The following is a 23,064-nucleotide window of genomic DNA, read 5'->3' on the forward strand; positions in this document are numbered from 1 at the left end:
TGTTTCCTAGGATCTTAACAACTAAATTTACTAAATTATCTGAACAAAAACAATACAGTTTCACTTAGTTAACACAGGATACTTTGCTTGAGTGCTGATGTTAAAAGACAGTCATTGTAATAATCATGGTTTATATTTTTAGCTAAAATAAAAGTAGCTGTCATCGACTGTGATCTTTATGGTTATGCCATTATCGTGGTATTTAATAGTACCCCGTATTAATAATAATTTCTGTTACTTATTTTGAATATTAGATTTTGTAATTATTTTTACACTGAAAGAAAAGTAAATATATATATATTCAAAACTATGAAAAATTGTATACATGATTCGAATAAAATGATACTGAACTGGTACTACCTCCAACCAGTGTAAGTCTAGGTTCAGTTACTTTCGGGCCCATAAGTCTTTCTTTCTTGTTTATCCGGCATCTAATTTCTTCCTTTGATGTTTGATTGCTTTAGTATATGTCAAGAATCAAAGAAGTTCCAACAGGAAATGCGATATAAAAGTTTTGGTGTAAAAACTTACATTTTTACTGATTCCTTTCTTTAAACTAAATAAAATAACTCTTTTTCACTATGCACCAAAGAAAGAAGTCCGATTTGTTCGTTGCCCTTAATATAGCATAAATTATATACTTAGTACGTACGAAAAACTTGAAAACGAGGTAAATATCTGTAACTTCTTTCAAACCTGATTAACTTCAACTTAATTGTATTCACATATAGCAGCAGACTGAGTCAAAAGATAGGACAATGGTTTTTAAGCACACTGGAACAGTCCATGCCTCACACACCATAACATAGAATACATCGAAAGAATCTACCAATGGCATCACAAATTAAGTAAATCCGACATTCGATTGTAATAAAAACAAGTATTTCCAAATCTACCTCGCACAGTTAGGAACTAAGTATTAAAGTTGTCTGTTCTCATAGAAACAAACGACCCGAACAACACTGCCACTTGCAATGAAAGCGAGAGCTGAGGGCTATATCAAGACACTTTAATTATGTCCTCCTCCGCCCTCAGCCAACTAGTATAATCAGTCTCAATGGGCTGAGTCACAGAATGGGAGAGGAAAGAGTAGACGTTTGCAAGCCTAGAGGAGGCGTGCCGTCCCGAGTTGGCCACGCGCGTGATCATGGCGGTTGCTAGGACTACGGTGGGTGTCTAACGACTTTCCCATCTCCCGTACCGTACCGTCTTGCTACAACGATAGAAATTTCTGTAAATGGCCACCTTTGCTTCTGTGCTTCTTGTCTACTTTGGATTTGATAAAACTATAAACATTAAGTCCGGAGAAGCTGTGTAAAAAAACTAAGTTACCAACAAACTTTTACTCGGATGTGTGAATAGAACTAAGTTATCCAGAAACCTTGACTCTTGCTGTGTAAAAATAACTTTGTATAGATATATTTTGTGCATTGAATATGAATGCAATTCATTTCTGTATAGTATCTTCTAATACAATTTCATGGAGCAAGAGAAAAGTTCTGTAATTCATCGTAAGAAATTTTTACTATCATTATTGTCCTCCCCCATTACAGTGACTCAGGGGCAAGTCTTAAAGCTTAAAATGACAAGAATCGTGTTTCGATACCCGTGATGGGCACAACATGGATAACCTATTGTGCAGCTTTATATTTTACTACAAACAAATAAGCAAACTATTACTATTGTTAATATACAGTGACCCCTTGATGATTCAACGGTAAGTGTGAAAGCTTATAATGTTAAAAATCGGGTTTCGATACCCGCTGTGGGCAGAGCACAAATAACCTAATGTATAGTTTTGTGCTTAAGAACAAAGATACATCAAGGTACAAGGAGACTGAAAAGTTAAATTTGTATATATTTTTACTCCTTGCAGTTGATCATCACATTTTCAACATTTAAAACGTATCATATTAAATCAGAAACAATTTTAAACATACAATCAGGAAGATATGACAAAACACATAGAAAATTAGATGTGTGCTATTCAGTTGCTTCGTACCTTACATAGAGTAAATATGTATGTTTTTCGGATACGAAGATATATATGTCACATATTACATCTCGGATACTTTTCTGATGTTTAAAGTAATCCGTCTCATTTCCTTTTAGATCTCTCTTACTGTATCGCTGTTATTTCAAATTTTATATTTATCTACGTATAACAGAATGCACTTATTCTTTGTTCCATATTGTGTAATTGGATATTTTAAGCTTTACGTTAAACTTCTGTGTTGTACAATGTCGAAACTATTGGCTTTGCCATAGATGCTTACGAAGTTTCTGCATTTTTGTATTTTATTCACGTATAAAATAATTACTACTAACTTTCACACATTTCTGAATACTATGATTGTTTCATTTATTTATTCATAGTCTTTCAGTGTCGTATACATTTCACAACAAGAAATGTCTAGTGTCATTTAAGCTCCAATCCTAATTCCAGTAAAATATATACATAATGGATTAGAATGTAAATTTTGAAAAGCTACATCTCCAATAACTGTAACAAATACGTTAACTTGCTCTTCGCCTAAGTTTAATTATTGAAATATACTAAAAAGTAATTAATTACTTTAAAAATATATCAAATTAGTGAAGTTGCGTTTATATTTTACATCTATACAAATAATTTCAATACAAAATCGTGGAATCAAATCCTCTCCCGCACTAACTCTGTTAACAAAAAAATATTTTTGAGTCATTAAGATTTACCAGCTGTTGTATTTTTTTCTATTTAAATCGTTGGATTAAGTTATAAAATTCTACTTACATTTTCGATATGAAAAATCCCGACATCATCAACTAAAAATTTCTTACCGACTTTTGACTTTTAGCGCATTGTACACTCACTCTATTAAGTTTTTGTTTATACATAAATCATCGAACGGTAATTATTATAAGACGAATTCTTAAGTATTATTATTATTTATGGTTTCATACGTTCTTTCCAAATTTAGTTTAAGTTATTAAAGTTCGTGGTCTGAACACTTTGTGTTATGTTAAGTGTCTACTTTGAACACTTTAAACTATGTTCGTGCTGAATCATTTAAGTTACGTTCATGCTTTGAATATTTTAAATTATGTTAAGTTTTTACCCTCGGTATATCAATTACATGCTCTGGATACTTTTAATTATATTCAGTTCATGTCCTAAATACTTCACTTTGTACTATGTTCGTCCCACGAATACTTTAAATTATTATGTAAAATTCGTGGAAATTGTTTTATCTTTGTCCTTAATACTTCGTCCTCCATTGGCACAGTGGACTTCCAACACTAGAAATCAAGTTTTGATACCCGTTATGAGAAGAATAACCCATTGTGTTATTTTTACTTAATTAAAATAGCCAAACCGTAATATTTCATTTTGTAAGGCTCTCATAAGAACGTTGTTCAATATACACTAAAAATGTATATATTATGAACAACGCAAGTGTGGATCGAAATTCTAAAATACTATAGTCCGAGTGTATGTCTAAATACTGTAGTCTGTGTGTATGTCTATAGCTTAATGGTTAAAAAAAAAGTTCTTTTAAAATCGTATGCTTGCTCACGCTCTTTCTCATCAGATGAATAAAATGTATAAGCTTCAAGATATAACTGTGTAGTGAGTCTTCCATTGTTTAAATAGTTGTCAGGTTTACAAAGTTTTGTTTCCGGACTACTTGGGAGGTTATAAATTTGTAAACATATACCAATTCATCGATCACTTGTAAGTGCATTTCTAACACTTCGGTGTTCTTGAAGAAATACACTAACAACTTATTGTCAAAATACGAAACCACCTGGAACAAAGGGTATGCCGAATTCCGCAACTTAGTTCAAAGTATAGATAACGTCTCTGATTTGTTAACACGTTTCCCTGAGCCTAAACTGTTGCCCTTGAAAACGAGCAAGAAATCACATGCTCATACAATGGTCCAGGATGCGGGTATATAAGATGGTACTAATAGAAAACGTGCAGCGCGTCGATATTTTCTTTCACCTCAAAAGCTACTGACTTGTTAGCAGTGATCGGTATCTCAGGTTGCAGTTGCACTACAGCGTGATCTTAGAGATTTTCGAAGAAAAATGCATTCAGGTCAAGGACTATGAAATTCTTAAAAGGTGTTTAAAAACAGCGTTAAAATTACGCATGAGAATATAAATCCATTCAGTTTCACACTTATTCTCACGGATCCTTACGCCATTGTTGCATCCAAGTCATGTAAAAAAAAAAAAAAAAAACGAATCCCCGAACTCTGCCTTGTGTTGATCGTGTACTATTTTAAAGTTTACGGGAATTCTTGCAGCAAAAGTATGGATGAGATGATCCATAGTGTGTGTACTCCTAAACATAATAAGGTTAAAATTGTACCTGAGCTCAGGGAAAAAAAAAGCACAAATTGTGCGTTTTAAATATTATTTTTATAATAATATTAAAGTATAATTTACCTTATTAGTACGTAATGTTTCTGTTATTCCCGGACACAAGTATTGAATGCATATAAAATGAGATATATTGTATTCGTTTACAAAGCACACTGCCGAATAAAAGACTGATTTGTACAGTTGTATATTATGCATGTAAATAATTAAATGAAGAAACCTGGAAATACTTATTTCTTTATCGAAATTTTTCTGCAATGTATTAAGCTGATAGAAGTGATATGATGAGCTGGATGAAACACAGCTTAACTCCATGGTTATCAGCGAAGTTGTTCTTCAAATAATAAACAGATAGAGCAACGCGTAATGAAATTTCTACAAGAACAGCGAACTCACACTTTATTAACGCTTATAATCCGATTCCTTGATAAACTTTAAAAATTCGAAAGTTGGTCAGTCTGAGGTTGCGTGACTTGCAGTTGTCTGATAAGAAACGTTACGTGACCAAACCACAAACATATGATCAAGCGCCCCACTGTCCTATCAAATTATCTGATTTATCGTTATTCTCTTTTATTTCATTTTGTAGTTCACATGTCCAGAGAAATCGAAAGTCGTATTAATCAAAAGAGCGTGACTGGAAAGTCAAATCCCTCCGATAGAGGGCATTAAGTGTAGGACGAGAACAGTGCTTGCGGCGGTTCCCACGTCTGGATCGGTCTTCATCCTGCTAGCGGGAACAACGTACTTCAAGTGTTGATACTTAGCGGTGTTGTAGCGCCAAGCGATAGCAATCGCCTATTTTCCCCGTTTTTCGAACTGACTCAAAAGCGGCCAAGGGTATTGAAAAATAATAATTATTATGAATCACAACACTTCAGTAGCTTTTCTGTATATGTACTATGATCGGGTTGAAGTCGTTGATTATTCAGTATGTTTCCTTAAACCAAAACCAATCTCGCAGAGCAAATGATAAATATATTCATGAGCCAAATAGGAATCCCCATCCAACCCACTAAATTATAAAGGGATAAAAGCCAGTGAAAGGAGAAAAAAATGTTTTCGCTCGTTGTTACAAGTTGAATAATAAAGACTGAGGTTCAATAAACTTACTCTATGGCTGTATAATGGTTGCATCCAAATATATAATCTTCTTATTGACTCCCCTAGTACACGCTTCAATACCACCTCTTTAATAATTATAGAAAAATAACGCAGATCCGAATCGTTATTTTTATTCACTTAGTCTTCTTTTAGCTCAATATTCATTTAACAGAATACAAATGTTAATTTTGTTCTCTGAACATTTCAAGTTCGATGAACCTTTCGGAAACATACTTTGGCTGTTTCATCTCTTCAAAGTTTGTTTTAAAATATAGATAATTTTCTTCATGTGTCATTATTACTTTATGGTTAATTGTTATCTCTTTTTATATCTTTAATGGTTGAGTCCTCCAATGACGTTCTCTTTATTTAACTCACATTTGTCGTACTGATTTTCTATAAAAATCTGTGAATACCATGTTCTACAGTCACAAGTAAAAGTTAAAATTTTAAACACTACCATATGGCCACCTAAGATTCATGTCAATATTTACATATTACAAAATGTGCATGTTACCCATTGGTACAGAAATATCTGATTTTTCAAGGGAAGACTTACTGCACAAAAGAGTAACTACTTCATAGGAGTATGCTGGCGGCCTTACCACTGTAAATACAATTGAGCAACAATATTAAAAGATAGGTTAAATGGAGTGGCAAAGTTTAATACACCTAAGTTCTTTATGTATGTGTTAACTTATACACTAAAACGTAAGAAAATCAAATGTTTCTAAAGTAATATATTCTATACCTTGTAAGCTCATATATAGGAAAACTAAAAAAACCTTAAAATACTGCTTCTGGTAAAGCTATCAAGAACTGCCTGACAAAACACAACTCGAAAAGATATTTAAATATAGAGAAAAACTAGAAAAATCTTCAAATAATTTTTTTAGCCAAACTAGCACGAGCTGTATGACTAAAAGACAACATGAAAATATACTTAATAAAGTCACTTGTTTTTTCAAAAACTTTATTTGCCGAACAATGCAAGAGGTTCTAACACAATTAAGAGAAACTACATTGACGTTTTCTCTAGCGTCCAGAAACTTAAAAGTACTTACTTATTTATGACGCAGGAATCATGCGGCTCTGTAACAATTTTCACTGCTATGTTAGCAAAATTGGCACAAATAATAGTGGTCTTAAAACGTGAACAAGAAACGGGGGGTGTTAAGAACCAATAAATTATTAAGTTATCAATGGGGTGATCACAATTGTAGTCTTATGACGAACTACTAAACATACAGAAAGGACAATTATGTAATTACCGTTTCTTGCTATAGCCCTGACAACTGCCTTCCAGTTAATCAAAGCACCAATAAACGTACGTTTGGACATAACTGTTCCTGAATCAAACACTCATAGCGTAAATATATTACATAGTAAGCGGCACATTCTGCAACCATGTTTATAGTTTGAATGCATAGCATGCATAAACGTGTATTCTACACCATCCTTGGTTCTCCACGTGCAATTCATATTCAGTTGTCTTATTAGATATTATATAAGTTTCAGAGAAATTTGTACAGTTGCGTCTGGTTGAATATATAACTATCATAGATAGATTTAGTTCCCAAAACGTACAGTAGCAGAAGGTAATAATGATATTATAAATAATGTTTTTGGATAGCATAATTATATGACTAAAGTCAATAGTAATTTACAAGTGGTATTAAAGTACAATAAATTGCAACAGTATTGTATTCGCTGACGTAAAACAGTATCTAAAAACAACATCCGAGTTAAGAACAATATTTTCTTTAACATACGTGAAGATTCTATTCTTACTTCATCATACAAACTTACAACGCTAAAATCATGGGTTCGATTACCCTCGGTGGACTCAGCAGATAGCCCAAAGTGGCTTTGCTATAAGAAAAACACACAAACCTACATCACACAAACCAAAAGAGACAACATTAGTTATATTTCTACTGCTCTAGGTAGTACAAAAGTGAAACTGTTATTAAAAGAGTAATAATTTTCATATGAAAATCTGATATTTCTTTGTTTTTGATCATATTTCAAACAGTATCGAGAAGAACGTAAATAAAACAAATCGTCCCCGTATAAAAAACAAAAACTTCACACTGTTTGCCACTAAATTACGTTTTAAACAGGAAGCATGCTATACGAGTCAGCCACGACCCAAAGCACATCCTATCCCTTACCCACAACACCCCATCACCCACTTCAATAGCAGTAACTACCGTTACCCACCCCCGCTCTTAAGGGGGTGAAGGTGAGATTTTACACCAGCTGTTGTTGTATTTCCGGTAAAATAAAGTAGTTTTTCTTTGTTTAAAGTCGTGTACGTTTATAACATTACGTACAAAGTGTATATGGTTACTATAGCTTACTCGAAGACGTTGTTAAGCGCTAAGCGAGCCTCGAATTGCCACTTGGTGTCTTGAAAAATTAAAACAGAAAACTATTATCGATATCATACTGAAACGCGAACATTCTCGCTACTATGAACTCGAGCCCCGAATCTTTTAAACACCGAGCGACACCTATGGGTTTAATTAAAACAACTTAATGAAGATTAAAGAGAAAAATGAATTTAACCGATTTTAGAATATACAATGGAGCTTTTTATCACTTGTTAGCCCTCAAATTATTATCAAAACATCACGAGCACTCGATATTACATTTTGTTTCAAACTAAGATTTTCACGTTGACTTGATTACACACAGTTTGATCTCGAACATCTATCTTGAATGAATTACACAAGCTTCAATCATTAGCTCCGATTATTTACTTAACATGGTATGTATTTTATGTACCCAGTTTATTACATCGGGAGAGAAACCCATGCATTAATACCAATGTTTTAGCTTCCTGTAAAACTAATGGCAGGCATATGTGAGGATAAATTTATACTTTAACTTCCGGTAGCCTCATTTTAAGTAGCTACATAGCGAAATAGGTAAAAAATATAATACTTTATTTTAATGCAATTCAAAATTATGTTCAAAACTCTCGTTTATATATATATTAAATTCGTGGTAAATTTTTCTATAATAGAAAAATCAGGCATTTAAACTTAATACATTTCGCTTATCGCTAGGAAACGTTACATTTATAAAATATACGTAAATTGGTCATCGAGATGTGGTAAAACACGCCAAAAAAACAAAACACTTTGACAAGATAGATAACTTCCACACTACTCACAAATTATCAAGCCAATGGAATATAATTAATCATGGTAAATCGTGTCTGTCTACGCTCAAAAACTTATTGTTACTTAAAATAACTACACCAATTTAGCAGGCTTTACCATACGCTGAATTGGCTTGTTTCGAATTTCGCGCAAAGCTACACGAAAGCTATCTGTGCTAGCTGTCCCTGATTTAGCAGTATAAGACTAGAGGAAAGACAGCTGGTCATCACCACCCACCGTGAACTTTTGGGCGACTCTTTTATCAACGAATAGTTGGATTGACTGTCACATTATAAAACCCCCACGGCTGAAAGAGCATGTTTGGTGTGACGGGGATTCGAAACCGCGACCCTCGGATTACGAGTCGAATGCCTTAACTACCTAGCCATGCCAGGTCCCTTACGCTGAATATTTTCTGTTATCTATCGTTTATATAAGCATGGTATCAATAGTATCCATAAAATAAGCCTACTTATTTATTTTTAATCAGACCTGAACTGAACATATTATGCCTAATAAACTTAAAAACAGATTTCATTTCTATGTTCAAAGTGAACACATGTACAACACAGAATGTAAAGATAGCGTAGTAACCGTTTCTTTTTTTTTTTTTTTTGCTGAGCTATTTTGCATTATTTAATAAAAACTAACAAAGTCGTGCACGCTTAATGATATCGAAATCGCTTTATTTCTTCGATTACAAGTTTCATAATATATAGAAGTTCCATGTAACTATCGATAGGCATAATTTCACAAATAGCGCTAAAATGTAGCTATGATATTTCTATTACTTAGTTGACAACAAAATTTCACAGTTTAAAGCGCTCGACTAAACTTGATACACTTTCAAAAAAGCTCTTAAAACTTAGACGTATGCTCATCGAATGATATCAAAAACATTTCCGAAGTGTCGGTATGTCCTTAAAAGATTCGGGGCTCGAGTCTTTTGGTCATTTCAGTATGATACCGATAATGGATTTGTTTTCTGAATTTTAAAGGCACGAGCCCCGGGTACCAGCGCCTAGCGACACCTCTGAAACTTCTAATAAAACATAAGAAAAACATGTAAAGTACTTTCATTACACTGTGTTCTACAGTACAGTGTTAGTCAGTTCAAATTATACAGGTTTGCACAACATTTAGGTCGTTAACCTGTGTGAAAATGTAACTTAACTGCATATGAGATCTGTTGTTGTTTTTTTTTTTAAGAGAGCTACAGGATTTTGGTTGTAAACTAGCAGTTCACTGAATGTTGAAACCTGTCTTACTGTACAAAAGAAGTCGTTCGTTTTTTGATACGCGTTCAAGAAAAAAAACAACAGTTATTTTATTTATCAACGTCGTTTTCTCATATCAAAATTGACGAAGGCCAGTTTTTCGAACCGTGGTTGTTTTTTTCTTTTTTCATGGCAGCATATTTCGTTAAAAGAATAATACTCTTAGATACGAATTCAGACTTAGTTATTTCAGGTTTTTCGTCTTTTATTTTATACTATATTTCCTTTGCGAAAGAAAAGTAATTCAACACCAAGACCAAACATATACTTAAATGGTTTATAAATGTTAGCTGGTTTGTCAGCCATATTCAAACTCTGCCTCGGGACAACCCGGTTTAACTTGCAAAGGCGTTGTTGTCTTGCGACCCTACGGCACCACTCTACCTATTTTCTCATGGTTTGTGACGTAACATAAGCACGCTCCCACGCGCCAACCAACTTACACTTTTACTACGAGTACTACAAGAAGAATTTATGAATGAACACTTATGATAAATGAATGAAACCTGTTTTTGTTCGTACGAAAACCTGTACTGCCGTAGGCGAAACGGTTTTATGAATGAACCAAAGAAGCAAGGTCCACTGCAAGTACCCGATTGGCTAAGAGAAGCGTAATGACTCGTCGACACTTCTCCTTGAAGCAGCAAAACGAAGAGACAGGAAGGACATAAAAAAACTTAGGAACCCTAGACAACTTATACATTAAACTTTTGATGACTTCAATGCAAGTTAGAGAGTTCATGGAAGTTTATATAAACTAAACTACGAGAAACATTATTTTAAGCTCAGTTAATTGATTTCAACTCTGTTAGAGTTAATATAATATGCTAATGAACATCAATATGTGATAAACATTGTCTTATACTCTAACATACGCGGTTTAGAGTATTTCGTTACTGTGAGGAGGTTCCTTTTAACAATACATGTATAGTGTGGAAAGTATAATATATCGTGTTTTATTTGTAGACACAAGACTGTTAGTGCAGAGCAAAGTAACACGATTTGTTCTTTATAAAAATAAACCGTTGATGTTATGGCACAGTAGAATATATTTGTATTCGTTAGGTTTTGTGTTAGTTCAAAACTACACAATAGGCTACAAAAAAAAAAAAAAAAAATTCCGGGAATATTAGTGTTGTAAGTCAGTAAACGTACCGCTAACTGGAGAATGTATTATATTTGCAGAAATAAGATGATATATATAGGTTTATAGACTACAGCTTCCTCATAGAAATAATAAGGTTATTGGTTATCATAAATCTATTAACTACTTTCTACTTTTGATATTATATTATGGTTGAATAATACTACTTGGTGAATTTCCTCTGTGGTAATTAATGTCTTCCAGATTCATGATATGGGATAAAATAATTTATTCGAAGCTGGTGTGAAGTACAATAAAAAAAAAGTTCACTGAAGCATTATTTAAGAATTACAATTGTAGAGTATAGTAGGCTGTATTATGCCTCTTAGAAAGAGTTACTGTTATGTAGTACAGTAGAATGTTTTCCACGTTTTCTAGTTGTTAACTAAAGCTATTGACTGAATTCTTTATCTCATATCTTACGTATTTTAGTCATTGGGTACTAGTGGTGAATGGATACTTTTCTTATAGACTGCATCTGATTGTATAACGCTAACCGAATGTATATAGCTCTGTTTTTCTTGTTTCACAAATGACACTTGTTTTAGCGAGTGTTGTTTATTACAAATTATAAAAAGAGTGAAAGACATGAAGAAAAACGTAAATATTACAAACTACTTTGTCGGTGTGGTTTCACAATCCATGCGTGTTTCGGAACATTTATCTATTTACATCTGTGTGAACTACGAGGAAGTTTCTGCAAGCTTTCAATACACGAAAACAACAACAACATAAATAACATCAGAAAACAGTGTTACAACAAAAAAATCTGTAATTAAAAACATAATACCATTTTGTTAGTAATTATTTTGTTAGTTTGATGTAAGGAGACTTGTACCTTATTTTGTTTGTTTGTAATTAAGCACAAAGCTGCACAATCGGTTATCTGTGCTTTGCTCATTGTGGGTATCGAAACCCGATTTTTAGCGGTCTGAGTCCATAGACATACAGTTGTGCCAGTGGGGGAGTGTACTTTATTCCTTTCTAACCAGAAACCACCATTTAAAAATTGTACTGTGTGGATTTTTTAACATTAAGTACGGTACCATTTTCTATCAAAATGAGTCATTTCTGGTTGTAAACATAAGCATCTGGATGTTAAACATTACTGTAAGTAAAATATTCACTGATGATTTGATTATTCATTTGTGAAACACCACAAGGAAAACAATAACGCGCTTCGAATGGATTAATGCGAAATAATATGTGTGTATGCACCTATATATCTAATTACTCACTCGCCCTACAAATGGTGCAAAGGTGTAATTTCCAGCATTACTGTGTACTTTTCACAACAAATGATAATGCAACATCATGTATTCACTAACGTGTCAAACAGTTGGAACGTAGCACTTCAGCACTATTAGAATAACATTAATCCTTAAAGTCTAGCCAAACTACGAGCTGTGTTATTCAAACATCTGGCTTTTTCTGAAAATGAAAAGCTATGGTAATTAGAAAGGAAGATGTCATGCTTTATTCTTGTACCATTTTAGATCAACGCCACTCATATTCAGCTACATGCGATTATTACACGTTTAAAGTTGTTGTATTTCTTAGATCCTTTTAAGAAAATGTAGAAGAACTCTCTCACATTGATGTATTAATCATGTTAAATTCAACCAACTGCTAAGATCTATTTCTGAAACAGTCCTTTCCATGTCCTTTGACGTGATTGCCTCATAAAATCATCTGTTGGTGAAAACAACGAAAATTATATGGATGTGTCAGTTACAGGGAAGAATATGTGGCTAAAGACTGAAGACAATGTTTCATATTAAATTTCATTTGATGGCAAGCCTCCATACAGGGATATTTAGAGTTACAGTATAAATGTAAGATTATAGTAGCATTATATAAAATTATTGCTATACATTTTTAACCAATATTCTTTTTATTTGTTAAGCAATAAACAAATAAATAATTGACTCTTCGAAACAATTTCTCAAATGAGGGTACTGAGAACCATTGAAACAATGGAAACCCCTGTACATACAAGAGCCACGTCAAGCCAGTGGTAGTGCCGCTCCCTCGCAGTCTTTGTTCATTCGTCCCTGATATTAATCTTTCCATTTGTAGTAGAAAATTGATGCTAATACATCATTATAATCAACCAATGGGATGGTGTAAGATAAAACCAATGTTAATATACGTACATATATATATATACAACAATGTAAATATGTTTGCAGACCAAAGTGACTCTTTCATTATCCACGTGTTTGTTTTCCAATCTAAAATCATTAATTAAATTGATAGATCTTTCGTGCCAACAAAGAGTTAGACCAGAGCTAACTTTAATTATTTTGTGGTTGAACTTTCTAGGACATGACACAGGTTGACCGACCCGTGTGGTTCTGTTTTCAGTATTTGTGGATAGCTATGCACATGAGATATGTACGCTAGCCATCACAAATTTTCATCTGATAGACTATAGACAAACTGGTCAATGGCATCCACTACCAGCTCCTGGCCTACTGTGTAATTACACCGCTGGAATTAGCAGTCCCTATTATAACAAACTCATGATCCCAAAGTTCTAAAGGTAATATGATCAAATTAACGTGAATCATGGTCTAACTTGTGTGCACTCGGAAACAGAATTTTATTTCATTCAATTAATGTTTGTTCAATTATCACTTTTGACAAAAAAAAACAAAACAACAACAACAAAATAATTTATTGCTGGGGAACCTGAAACATAAAAATAGTCTTAATTTCTCAAGTTTTTGCTATTTTGTTATATAAAGAGAAACGAGAGCCAAAGTAAGGTATGTTTTCAGGTTTCTTTAACGTCATGTAAAATACTCTGAAAGTTATTTTATGGCAAAAGAAAAAAGAACATACGGAAAGCGCGCTGTGGTCTGTGAACACGCAGTACCACATGCTGAACTCACAGATATTTCGTTTTTACAAGAAGTCTTCGTGCACCCCACATGCAAGAAATGTTGAACAGCGAGAAATAGCTTTGTGCGCTTGCCACATGGAATTTTATGTGTCGGTCGCCCCAGCGGCTAAACTTGTGCTCGTGTGGTTACCAGATGTTTGATGACCAGCCACCTTGTCAGCAACCCTCTAAAATGCAAGTACAATCATTTGAAAACTACGTTAATGACATTCAAATCACTCTACATAAGGAAAGTACATATGTCTGTGCGACGTTTGACGGTTGGGACCAGAAAGGGAATCCCTTCAGTTTGTCCAGTCATAGCATTCACTATTATTTGTTAGTTCGGTGTATTTATCTTTAGTCATTTTATATAACGATTTATATTTTGAAAGCAAACTTTGTAAATTACAAAACAACAAAACTTTAGTTTTTTGTAGCTAAGCGCTAAACTACACAATAGGCTGTGTCATATCAACCACGAGTATCGAATCTTGATTTTTAGCGATACCAGTCTATACGCCCATAAATGATTTGAATGGGGTAAAACTTTGGACTGAGAAACATAAAGTAGCTGTTAAGAATTATTTTGCCTTTTGAAATATTGAAATTTGAAATATTTTACCAATATTGAAGTTTCCCATTAACGGTACAAATATGTTGCTCTATTGAACTTAAAAAGTGCCAGTGAAAATGATAAACATAAATCATATTACATCAGCATACAACCAAAAGTAAAATAAATTTATATTTCAAATAGTTTTGATAGGAAATGGAAAAATCCCGATATATTTAAAAATTGAATGAAGTTGTTTTTGTTTGTAATTAAGCACAAAGTTACACAAAGGGCTATCTGTGTTCTGCCCACCAAGGTATAAATTTAGCGTTTAAGTCCGTAGACATACCGCTGTGACACGGGGAGAGAGACTAAATGAAACAAATACGTGTCTGCAACATCAAAAACTGTTCCTAATCGTTTGAAAATAAAAGATAGAACTGGAACACAGAAATTTAGAAATAGGATTTAAGCATATATTTGATTTGTCAGTAATATTATTTTAAATCTTTTCTTTTGAATGTTCAGCATCCTAAAAAGTATTTATTAAAATGTATAAAAAACTTAAATTGTACGAAACATGAAAATGTATTGTTCTACATTATTATTTGGTGTGTTCATTTCACACAGATGAAATAATTAACATCTAAAGCACTTTTTTGTGTACATTTTAACTTAATTACTAAGTAGGAATCAGTATGGCCAGATGGTTAGGAGCGCTCCGTTCGTAGTCTGAGAATGGAAGCTTTAAATCGCCGTCACACCAAACAGTTTGCCTTTTCAGCCGTGAAGAAGTCATAATGTTACAGTTAATCCCACAATTCTTTGGTAAAACAGTAGCCCAAGAGTTGGCGGTGGCTGGTGATGACTAGTTGCCTTCCCTCTAGTCTTAAACTACTAAATTAGTGACGGCTAGCGCAGATAAGCTTCGTGTACCTTTGCGAAAAATTCAAGAAAAAAAAATCAAACAAAGTGGCTAGTTCAAAAATAAAAGTTTGTAAGCGTTAGTAATACTATTTATTATTCCGTAAAATTCAATATTGTAAAAAGACTTAACGGTTCTTATCAACTAATTTCAACGTTCCAGCACTATTATGAATTAATTCATTTATGTAATTTCTACAAAACTTTAATGCAAGACTGTAGAGTATAACATATCGTTTAATAACATTTGAATTCCGTAGTTCTATTACTTACCTTGGTTCCGTTTAACTGTACCAACGACAAGAGGATGCATGCTAGACTGTCATCTACTGTGATATCACATCATAGATACCGATGGAATTTTCAGGATTTAAAATCGATAATGTTGTATTCACTTAACTATCCATTATTCAAAGCATCTTATGATATACTGCTATAAAACTAAGTTTTGATCCCTGTACGTTTATAATAATTATTGAAGCCCATAAAGTTAACTCGTTAAGCTAAATGTTTTAATTACTGAGCAAATCACCAGTCTTTATCGGGAGTGGCATCACAATGAAATAACCTGACTAAAATTACACCAACCTCTAGCAAATCGACAGATGTTGGTGCCTCTCAGACACCTGCCGATGTACAAAGAGCTAATGCTAGATGACCTGAAAAACTTTTATTATATAAGGCCATCATGCTTACTGTGTCATTACAGATTAGCAATAGGTTATAGCATGTAAACTGTGCTTGTCGGTTACTTTAGTTGCCATTAAAGATGTTGTTTTAGTTAATGGTTATTTATTCTTTTAATAAAGAACGAAACTGAATAAAAATACCTTACTTGTTTACCATCTTTACGCTCGTTAGTAATATTGGCGGTAAAACAAAAAAATATGAAAAACACGCCTCAGACGACTTCTACCAAAAAAAAACAACTTCGCACGCCCGGTCTTGAAGAAACAACTAACGCTTTGCTGTCTGCATGTTAGTGAGTGGCGTGTCACCTGAAAACAGCTTAATGTCCGGTAATTTTGAACTGGCTGACAATATCCGGTTGAGACCATGTGTTCAAGCGAGTGTTGTTAAACCCAGTCAAGACCACCATTCTTCATTATTTCAACAGGATAAATCTCAACACACCAAATATTAAAGAATGATTAAATACAAACACTTTATAGATAAGCCATCAGAATGACATTAACATATGAAGTGTATTTGATAATTGTAGGTTATTATCCATTGAGCTGGGCTGAGCAACTGACAAGTCGATCCATGTATTCTAAGCAGGCATAATAAAAATATTCACATCAACAACGTGTTTTCATTGAAGGGTATAAGTATCATTAAATATTGTTACTTATACTAAAGTTTGTATATTGCTACATTAGCATTAAATGAGCTAAATGTTAATGCGAGAAACAAATACCGTTAATTAAAATAGTTTCGTTTTCCAAAAATACATTCAAATCACTATAACACCAGAAACTTGTATAATTAATCTCTGGTTGTTATTAAAAGATAGATCAAAATATACTAAACAAGAACATACTGTGAAATCAGTAGTAACGTATAAATATGTACTTAATTTGTAGCTTTTTATGCTCATGTACACGTAATTCTTTATAAACACATAAAATAAAGAAACAAAGTTGTCCTGCTTTTCTCGTGTGTGTTTTTATACATTTCTTGTATAAATATATCTGTGCAAGATTCAAGGTATTTTACAAGATTCTTAAACCGTAATGTGTAATTGTATTTTTAAGTAATTGTGTCATCCTATATAATTTTACATATTTTAAACAGTTTTTACGATGAGACTTTGGTAAATTTGCATAACATTATATAGATAATACACAGACAAATAAACACTTTTTATAATTAAACAATAATACACTGTATAAATATATAACAACAACTAAATTATATAATTATTCTGAAGTTTTTCAAGGTTTCTATCTTTTCAGACGCCATGTGCATCTCATTACTGAGCGCGAGTTTGAGTTTTGTTCTTTTTGTTCCAGCTTTGTATATATATGATAAATGAAGACTCAAAAACGCTTACTTTTATGTTAAAATTCATTACTGACATGGATATGGATTTATGTTTCTTCTTAATTTTCAGATTGTTTGAAGCAACAATCTATATGAGTACCGATGAAGTTGTTGCTGATATCAGTTAAAATGTGCAACTGTAAAACTTTCTTTCCGTGTTTATATATATGTACAAAACTGGACCTAAAGTCATAATGCCCACTAAAAATTAATGATAGTTTATAAAACTACTATCGCTGAACGCTTAGTGTAATGGTTGTGATTATACACTATTGCCAAACACCGCGATTTCCATTGTAACAAGTTTCTGCAAAGGGTGGTAGGTAAACCCTGGACCCCAATTTTGACAAACCTTCTATTGTAGTTGGGCTCCAAGAAACAATAAAGTTGACCAAAGACATAAATCTTCATTAGATCAAAATAAGTACGTGACCAAAAGGTATCACTGTGATTCGAACTTTTCAACGATCTTTCGCAAGAAAATAGTTGTTGATTTCGAGGTATAGCTGAGTGTTTTAATCTTTAATAGTTGTTGATATCGAGGTATAGCTGAGTGTTTTAATCTTTAATAGTTGTTGATATCGAGGTATAGCTGAGTGTTTTAATCTTTAATAGTTGTTGATATCGAGGTATGGCTGAACGCTTTAACTTTTTTCAGCTTGCTAATTATCGTGATACAGTCTCAGGAGTTTTGCTCAGCTAAATCTTGATGGTTTTGAGGTCGTAATCACAGCTTACTTCTGATAGGGTAGGGTATTATTTTGGAGCTCATAATACCCTAAACGTTCTGCTGTGCGAGTTTTCTATATCCGTGGATGATCTTTCTTGGAAAAATTCCAGCCGTTAGGTTTAACCAGTACCCAGGAAATAAACATGTCCCTCATGCCACAATTTGCAATTTTGTATTATAATATGTAAGTCGTTTAAAATGAAGTACTATTAATCCCGTGTAAAAACAAAAAGTTTATATTAAGGGAAAAAGAATTGGTTTGAATTTCGTGCAAAGCTACACGAGGGTTATCTGCGCTAGCCGTTTCTAATTTAGCAGTGTAAGACTAAAAGGAAGATAGCTAGTTATCACCACCCGCCGCCACCTCCTGAGCTACTCTTTTACCACCAAATAGTGGGATTAACCGTCACATTATAACGTCTCCACGGCTGAAAGAGCGAGCATGTTTGATGTGACAGGGATTCAAACCCGCAACCCTCAAATTACGAGTCGAGTACCTTAACCATGTTGCCACGCCAGGTCGGATTAAAAATAGAAGAGCAAAGGATTTGTTATTTTAAACTCTAAACAGTATGTACAATTTCTGCATACGAAACTGAAATAATAAATTTAGACTCATACAACCAAATGTTTGCTGCAACGTGAAAGTTTATCAGATACCAATAAATCAAATCTTTTATCAGTAAGGAAAAAATAAAATCACGGACAAATCTTTCTTACATTTTTTTACAACATTAAGATTACGTAAATAACACACTATAGTACTACGATTTTAATGAAATAAGTAATAAATTGAAAGATCATTACACAGGACGTAATTCTAAACTGTTATTCAGGACGTCCTGCAGATAATGGTATCTGAGTAAATATTTTGGATTGCTGAGGGGAAAGAGCTCTTTCAAATTTTTAATCAACATCAAGGACATGTAATAGCGGTATAATGAATTTTGGCTAAATAGATAAAATCAATAGATAATGTAATACTTACCCTTTTGGCACTTTATTCAAAAGATCATGGGATTTTTAACTATAAAAAACTTTGAAATATCCTGTATAGCTTCTGGAAATGACCTAAGCGATTTTCGTGAGACAGTTTTTTTCTGTATTGTTTAACTTTTCAAATTACCTTGAACCTATTTTTTTCAGCCGTATGCTTGATATATTTCAATAATTGATCTTCACCACTATTGTCAAAAATTACACAAAAAAAAAATGAAATCTGGAAAATAAGGAATGCAACAAAAGTGAGATCCCATCTACGAATAGATCAGTTATTATTAAGACAGTTAAAAGAGGAACAAATATAAAGATACAAAATTAATATAAGAAAAAAAGAAAGATATTCTTAATTCTTTAAGAAAACTTCTCATGAAAATCTAGCCTGTCGTTTTGACTTTTATATACTTCTCTGTTCTGTTGGTTGTAACGTTTACACATAAAATTCGCGCCTGATATCACTTGTGACCCTATAGTTGATGGATGTAGGCAACAGGCCATAAGTCCACCCTATATACAGAATAACACAGGGTTAAATTATATTCTAATTAGCTGTGCAAAGCCAGCTCTGCGGTTGGTTGATTTTAAGTATCCTCGACTTGTGTATAGGCGCCTTGAGGGTGTGGGCCTCAGGGTGCGAGGCCTTGTCTTATCGCTAACTTGCAGATTGAAACACAGGAAGGAAGCTGAGATGGGTATGGTAAGTAAAATCGTTTATATGTGACAAGAAGTTGTTCTGCACATAATCTCTTCTGCACTGTATGTATAGTTATGCTTTCTGATTGGGAAAACAAAAGTTTCTTATGCAGTGACTTGTTTTGTTAAGTAAGCAGGAGGATATTTGTTGCTTTATTCTAAGCTGGGTTGTATTAAACAGAACTTTTACAACGGTTTAGATATTAACTTAGAAACGAAAACTTATAGCATAGCAAAATGTATTAGGTTGAGGAATAATTCGTGAGCGTTTTTAAATAATTTCATTCAAGCATTACATGCAAGACTATACAATACTTCAATGCATGAACACATTACACCCAAAACATTTATTATGATACTTTATTTCATGTAATACCTAGGTATATAGTATGCATTGTTTTAAACGAAATTGCAAGAAATTAAATGTGAAAAGCAGATGGTGTCGACAATGCTCGATTTTGTCCACTTGACATTCCATTTAATGAGCTGAAAATGAAAGCAAAAATTAAAGACATATGAAAATCAAACACACCATCTATTAGAGCAAAAATTTATCTACCAAATGACATGAAATATTTTGCGAATGCGTTTCATTTATGAATATATTTTTTTTAACTTGAAAAAACGCTCACGAATTATTCCTCAACCCAATATCTTGTTTCGAACAATATAGAAGCATAATGATACATTGTGGGGCTAAGCGCTTAACGTAAGACAGCCTAATTTCAGGCATGTTGTCAGAAAAATAGCACCTTGTAGAAAATGTTTGTTTGTTTGTTTGTTGTGGAATTTCGCACAAAGCTACTCGAGGGCTATCTGTGCTAGCCGTCCCTAATTTAGCAGTGTAAGACTAGAGGGAAGGCAGCTAGTCATCACCACCCACCGCCAACTCTTGGGTTACTCTTTTACCAACGAATAGTGGGATTGACCGTCACATTATACACCCCCACGGCTGGGAGGGCCAGTATGTTTGGCGCGACGCGGGCGCGAACCCACGACCCTCGGATTACGAGTCGCACACCTTACGCGCTTGGCCATGCCAGGCCTTGTAGAAAATGTGTTTGACTACAGTACGATTAAACCATCAGTTTAAAGTGTCTAAGTTAAGAAATAAATGTAAGTTGGTAAGGATAAGTTTTTATAATGTGTTTTAAATAACGTTATTTTCAGTTTATAATTCTAGAAAATAAATATTCATACTTCCTTGTTTTGTTTGGTCTTTTTGATATTTCATGCCATATATATAACGCCATCTGGAACACAGCGAATAACTTTGGCGAACAAGATTATTGGAATCCATTCAGAGAATCCATTATTAAACGCAAATATTTCAATCTAACTAAAATGTAGAGAACAACCTAGAAATTAATTTGATTAGATTCTAACAGTTTTCTCTTCAGATGAAATATCAATAGGCTTTTATTACCGATAGAAACCACTGTAACGTACTGTATCGATAAGCATATAGAAGCGTTAATGCATAAAACAAATCCAAATTTATTTATTTAGACAAATCGTATTTTGGTAACAACACACAAACTAACAAAGCCTAATAATCATCGCTGTTTTATCCAGTTCTTTTTTATTATTATTATTATTAAAGAGAGCTGGACACGAATTTAGAAAACACAAAATATTGGTTTGTAGTTAAGGATGTGTTTTCTTATAGCAAAGCCACATCGGGCTATCTGCTGAGTCCACCGAGGATAATCAAACCCCTGATTTTTGCGTTGTAATTTCATAGACGTACCGTTGTACCAGCGTGGGACTTATAGTTAAGCCTAAAGCTATCTATATTCTGACCATCACGGGTATTGAAATCCCACTAGGGGTAACACAAACTAGAAGAGATCATTTGAGGTTAAAATAGAGCCTCTTTACACAATTTTAGTTTCAAAAAAGTCATACATATTGTTTTAAAGACTTGTTAATTTCTACAAAAGATTTATTACGTAATTTCTAAAATGGATATATCTTATTTTAATACTTAATTTTAAGTGAGTACTTTTAAATTATAACATAAACTATGTTGTGTGTTAACATAAAATAAATAGAGAGATGATTTAAATAACCTTTAAAAATATTCCTTATCATACTGAGAAAACATGCCGAATCACAGTTGACATGATTCCGGCTTAAAAGTTGACACAGATATACCTGAAACACTCATGACGCAGATGCAAGTCTCTATTATTAATATTAAAAGTTACTTAATTTTTTTTGCAAATATGGAATATATTTTTTTAAGCGAAGAAGCTTCTGGCTAAAAAACATTTTTCATGTAGTTCGTATAACCTTGTTGTAGTAAAATATACCATCTCGTAAAAACAAGCTTTTTTTTTACCATGACATTTGCTTAACTTTGGAATATGTTAAGGTACGTGCTTCGACATTCATTTCTTATGATTTTAAATGTTTAAAAAAGGCAACATCCCAATACAAGAGCTCGTCTAGACCAATGCGAAAGTTTAATCAAGTCTACTTGTCGCCCAAGGTGGGTATAATCGTGTTCACGTGATTTAGAACTGCTCTCAGGAATTTTTCTCGTGATTGGCTGATTACTCAGTATTTATACTGCTACTTTCTTCGACAAATTTTCTTTGAGTTGAAGCAATGTTACGAAATCAAATACAACTACATTTCAATGTATGGAATAATACTATGCAAAGGAAGATGAGAAAGCTGTTCTACTAGAGAATTAACTGAATTGTTTAAGTTATAGGTTGAAAAACAAAACAAAACGTTTGTTTGTTTTTTGGAATTTCGCACAAAGCTACACGAGGGCTATCTGTGCTAGCCGTCCCTAATTTAGCAGTGTAAGACTAGAGGGAAGGCAGCTAGTCATCACCACCCACCGCCAACTCTTGGGTTACTCTTTTACCAACGAATAGTGGGATTGACCGTCACATTATACACCCCCACGGCTGGGAGGGCGAGTACGTTTGGCGCGACGCGGGCGCGAACCCACGACCCTCGGATTACGAGTCCCACACCTTACGCGCTTGGCCATGCCAGGCCTCAAAACAAAACGACTATCACCTTTTAAAAAGGTTGTGGCTCGTAACATTAAAAGTTTTATATAATATTAAGAACTACGAAGTGTTAAAAATTTGAAAACAGTCGCAACCAGAGAAATATTTGTTTGATATTTTAATCACATATA

At 33.5% G+C, this 23,064-nt stretch overlaps 2 protein-coding genes across 13 annotated transcripts in view; one reads left to right on the forward strand and one right to left on the reverse strand.

Annotated features, from left to right (window-relative positions):
• The window catches only part of LOC143255347 (protein c-ets-1-A-like), a 74,681-nt gene that overhangs the window by 24,510 nt on the left and 27,107 nt on the right, over window positions 1-23,064 (reverse strand). For 2 of the 12 annotated variants that reach the window (XM_076510857.1, XM_076510854.1), the window contains exons 1-2: window positions 19,198-19,807; window positions 361-458 (exon numbers count right to left, since the gene is read on the reverse strand). The exons of 5 other annotated variants lie outside the window; for them this stretch is intronic. In XM_076510857.1, coding sequence (XP_076366972.1) covers window positions 361-403 — 43 coding nt within the window. In that variant the 5' untranslated portion in view covers window positions 404-458; window positions 19,198-19,807. Of the gene's footprint in view, window positions 1-351; window positions 13,555-19,197; window positions 19,808-23,064 lie in introns of those variants that run through there. 5 more of the 12 variants (XM_076510851.1, XM_076510858.1, XM_076510856.1 and 2 more) reach the window with 5 other exon arrangements.
• Window positions 1-23,064, forward strand: part of LOC143255349 (protein spaetzle 5-like) — a 201,022-nt gene that overhangs the window by 5,788 nt on the left and 172,170 nt on the right. The gene's annotated exons all lie outside the window — the stretch shown is intronic.

Source organism: Tachypleus tridentatus, chromosome 7 (genome assembly GCF_004210375.1).
Source record: "Tachypleus tridentatus isolate NWPU-2018 chromosome 7, ASM421037v1, whole genome shotgun sequence".
Lineage (NCBI taxonomy): Eukaryota > Metazoa > Arthropoda > Merostomata > Xiphosura > Limulidae > Tachypleus > Tachypleus tridentatus.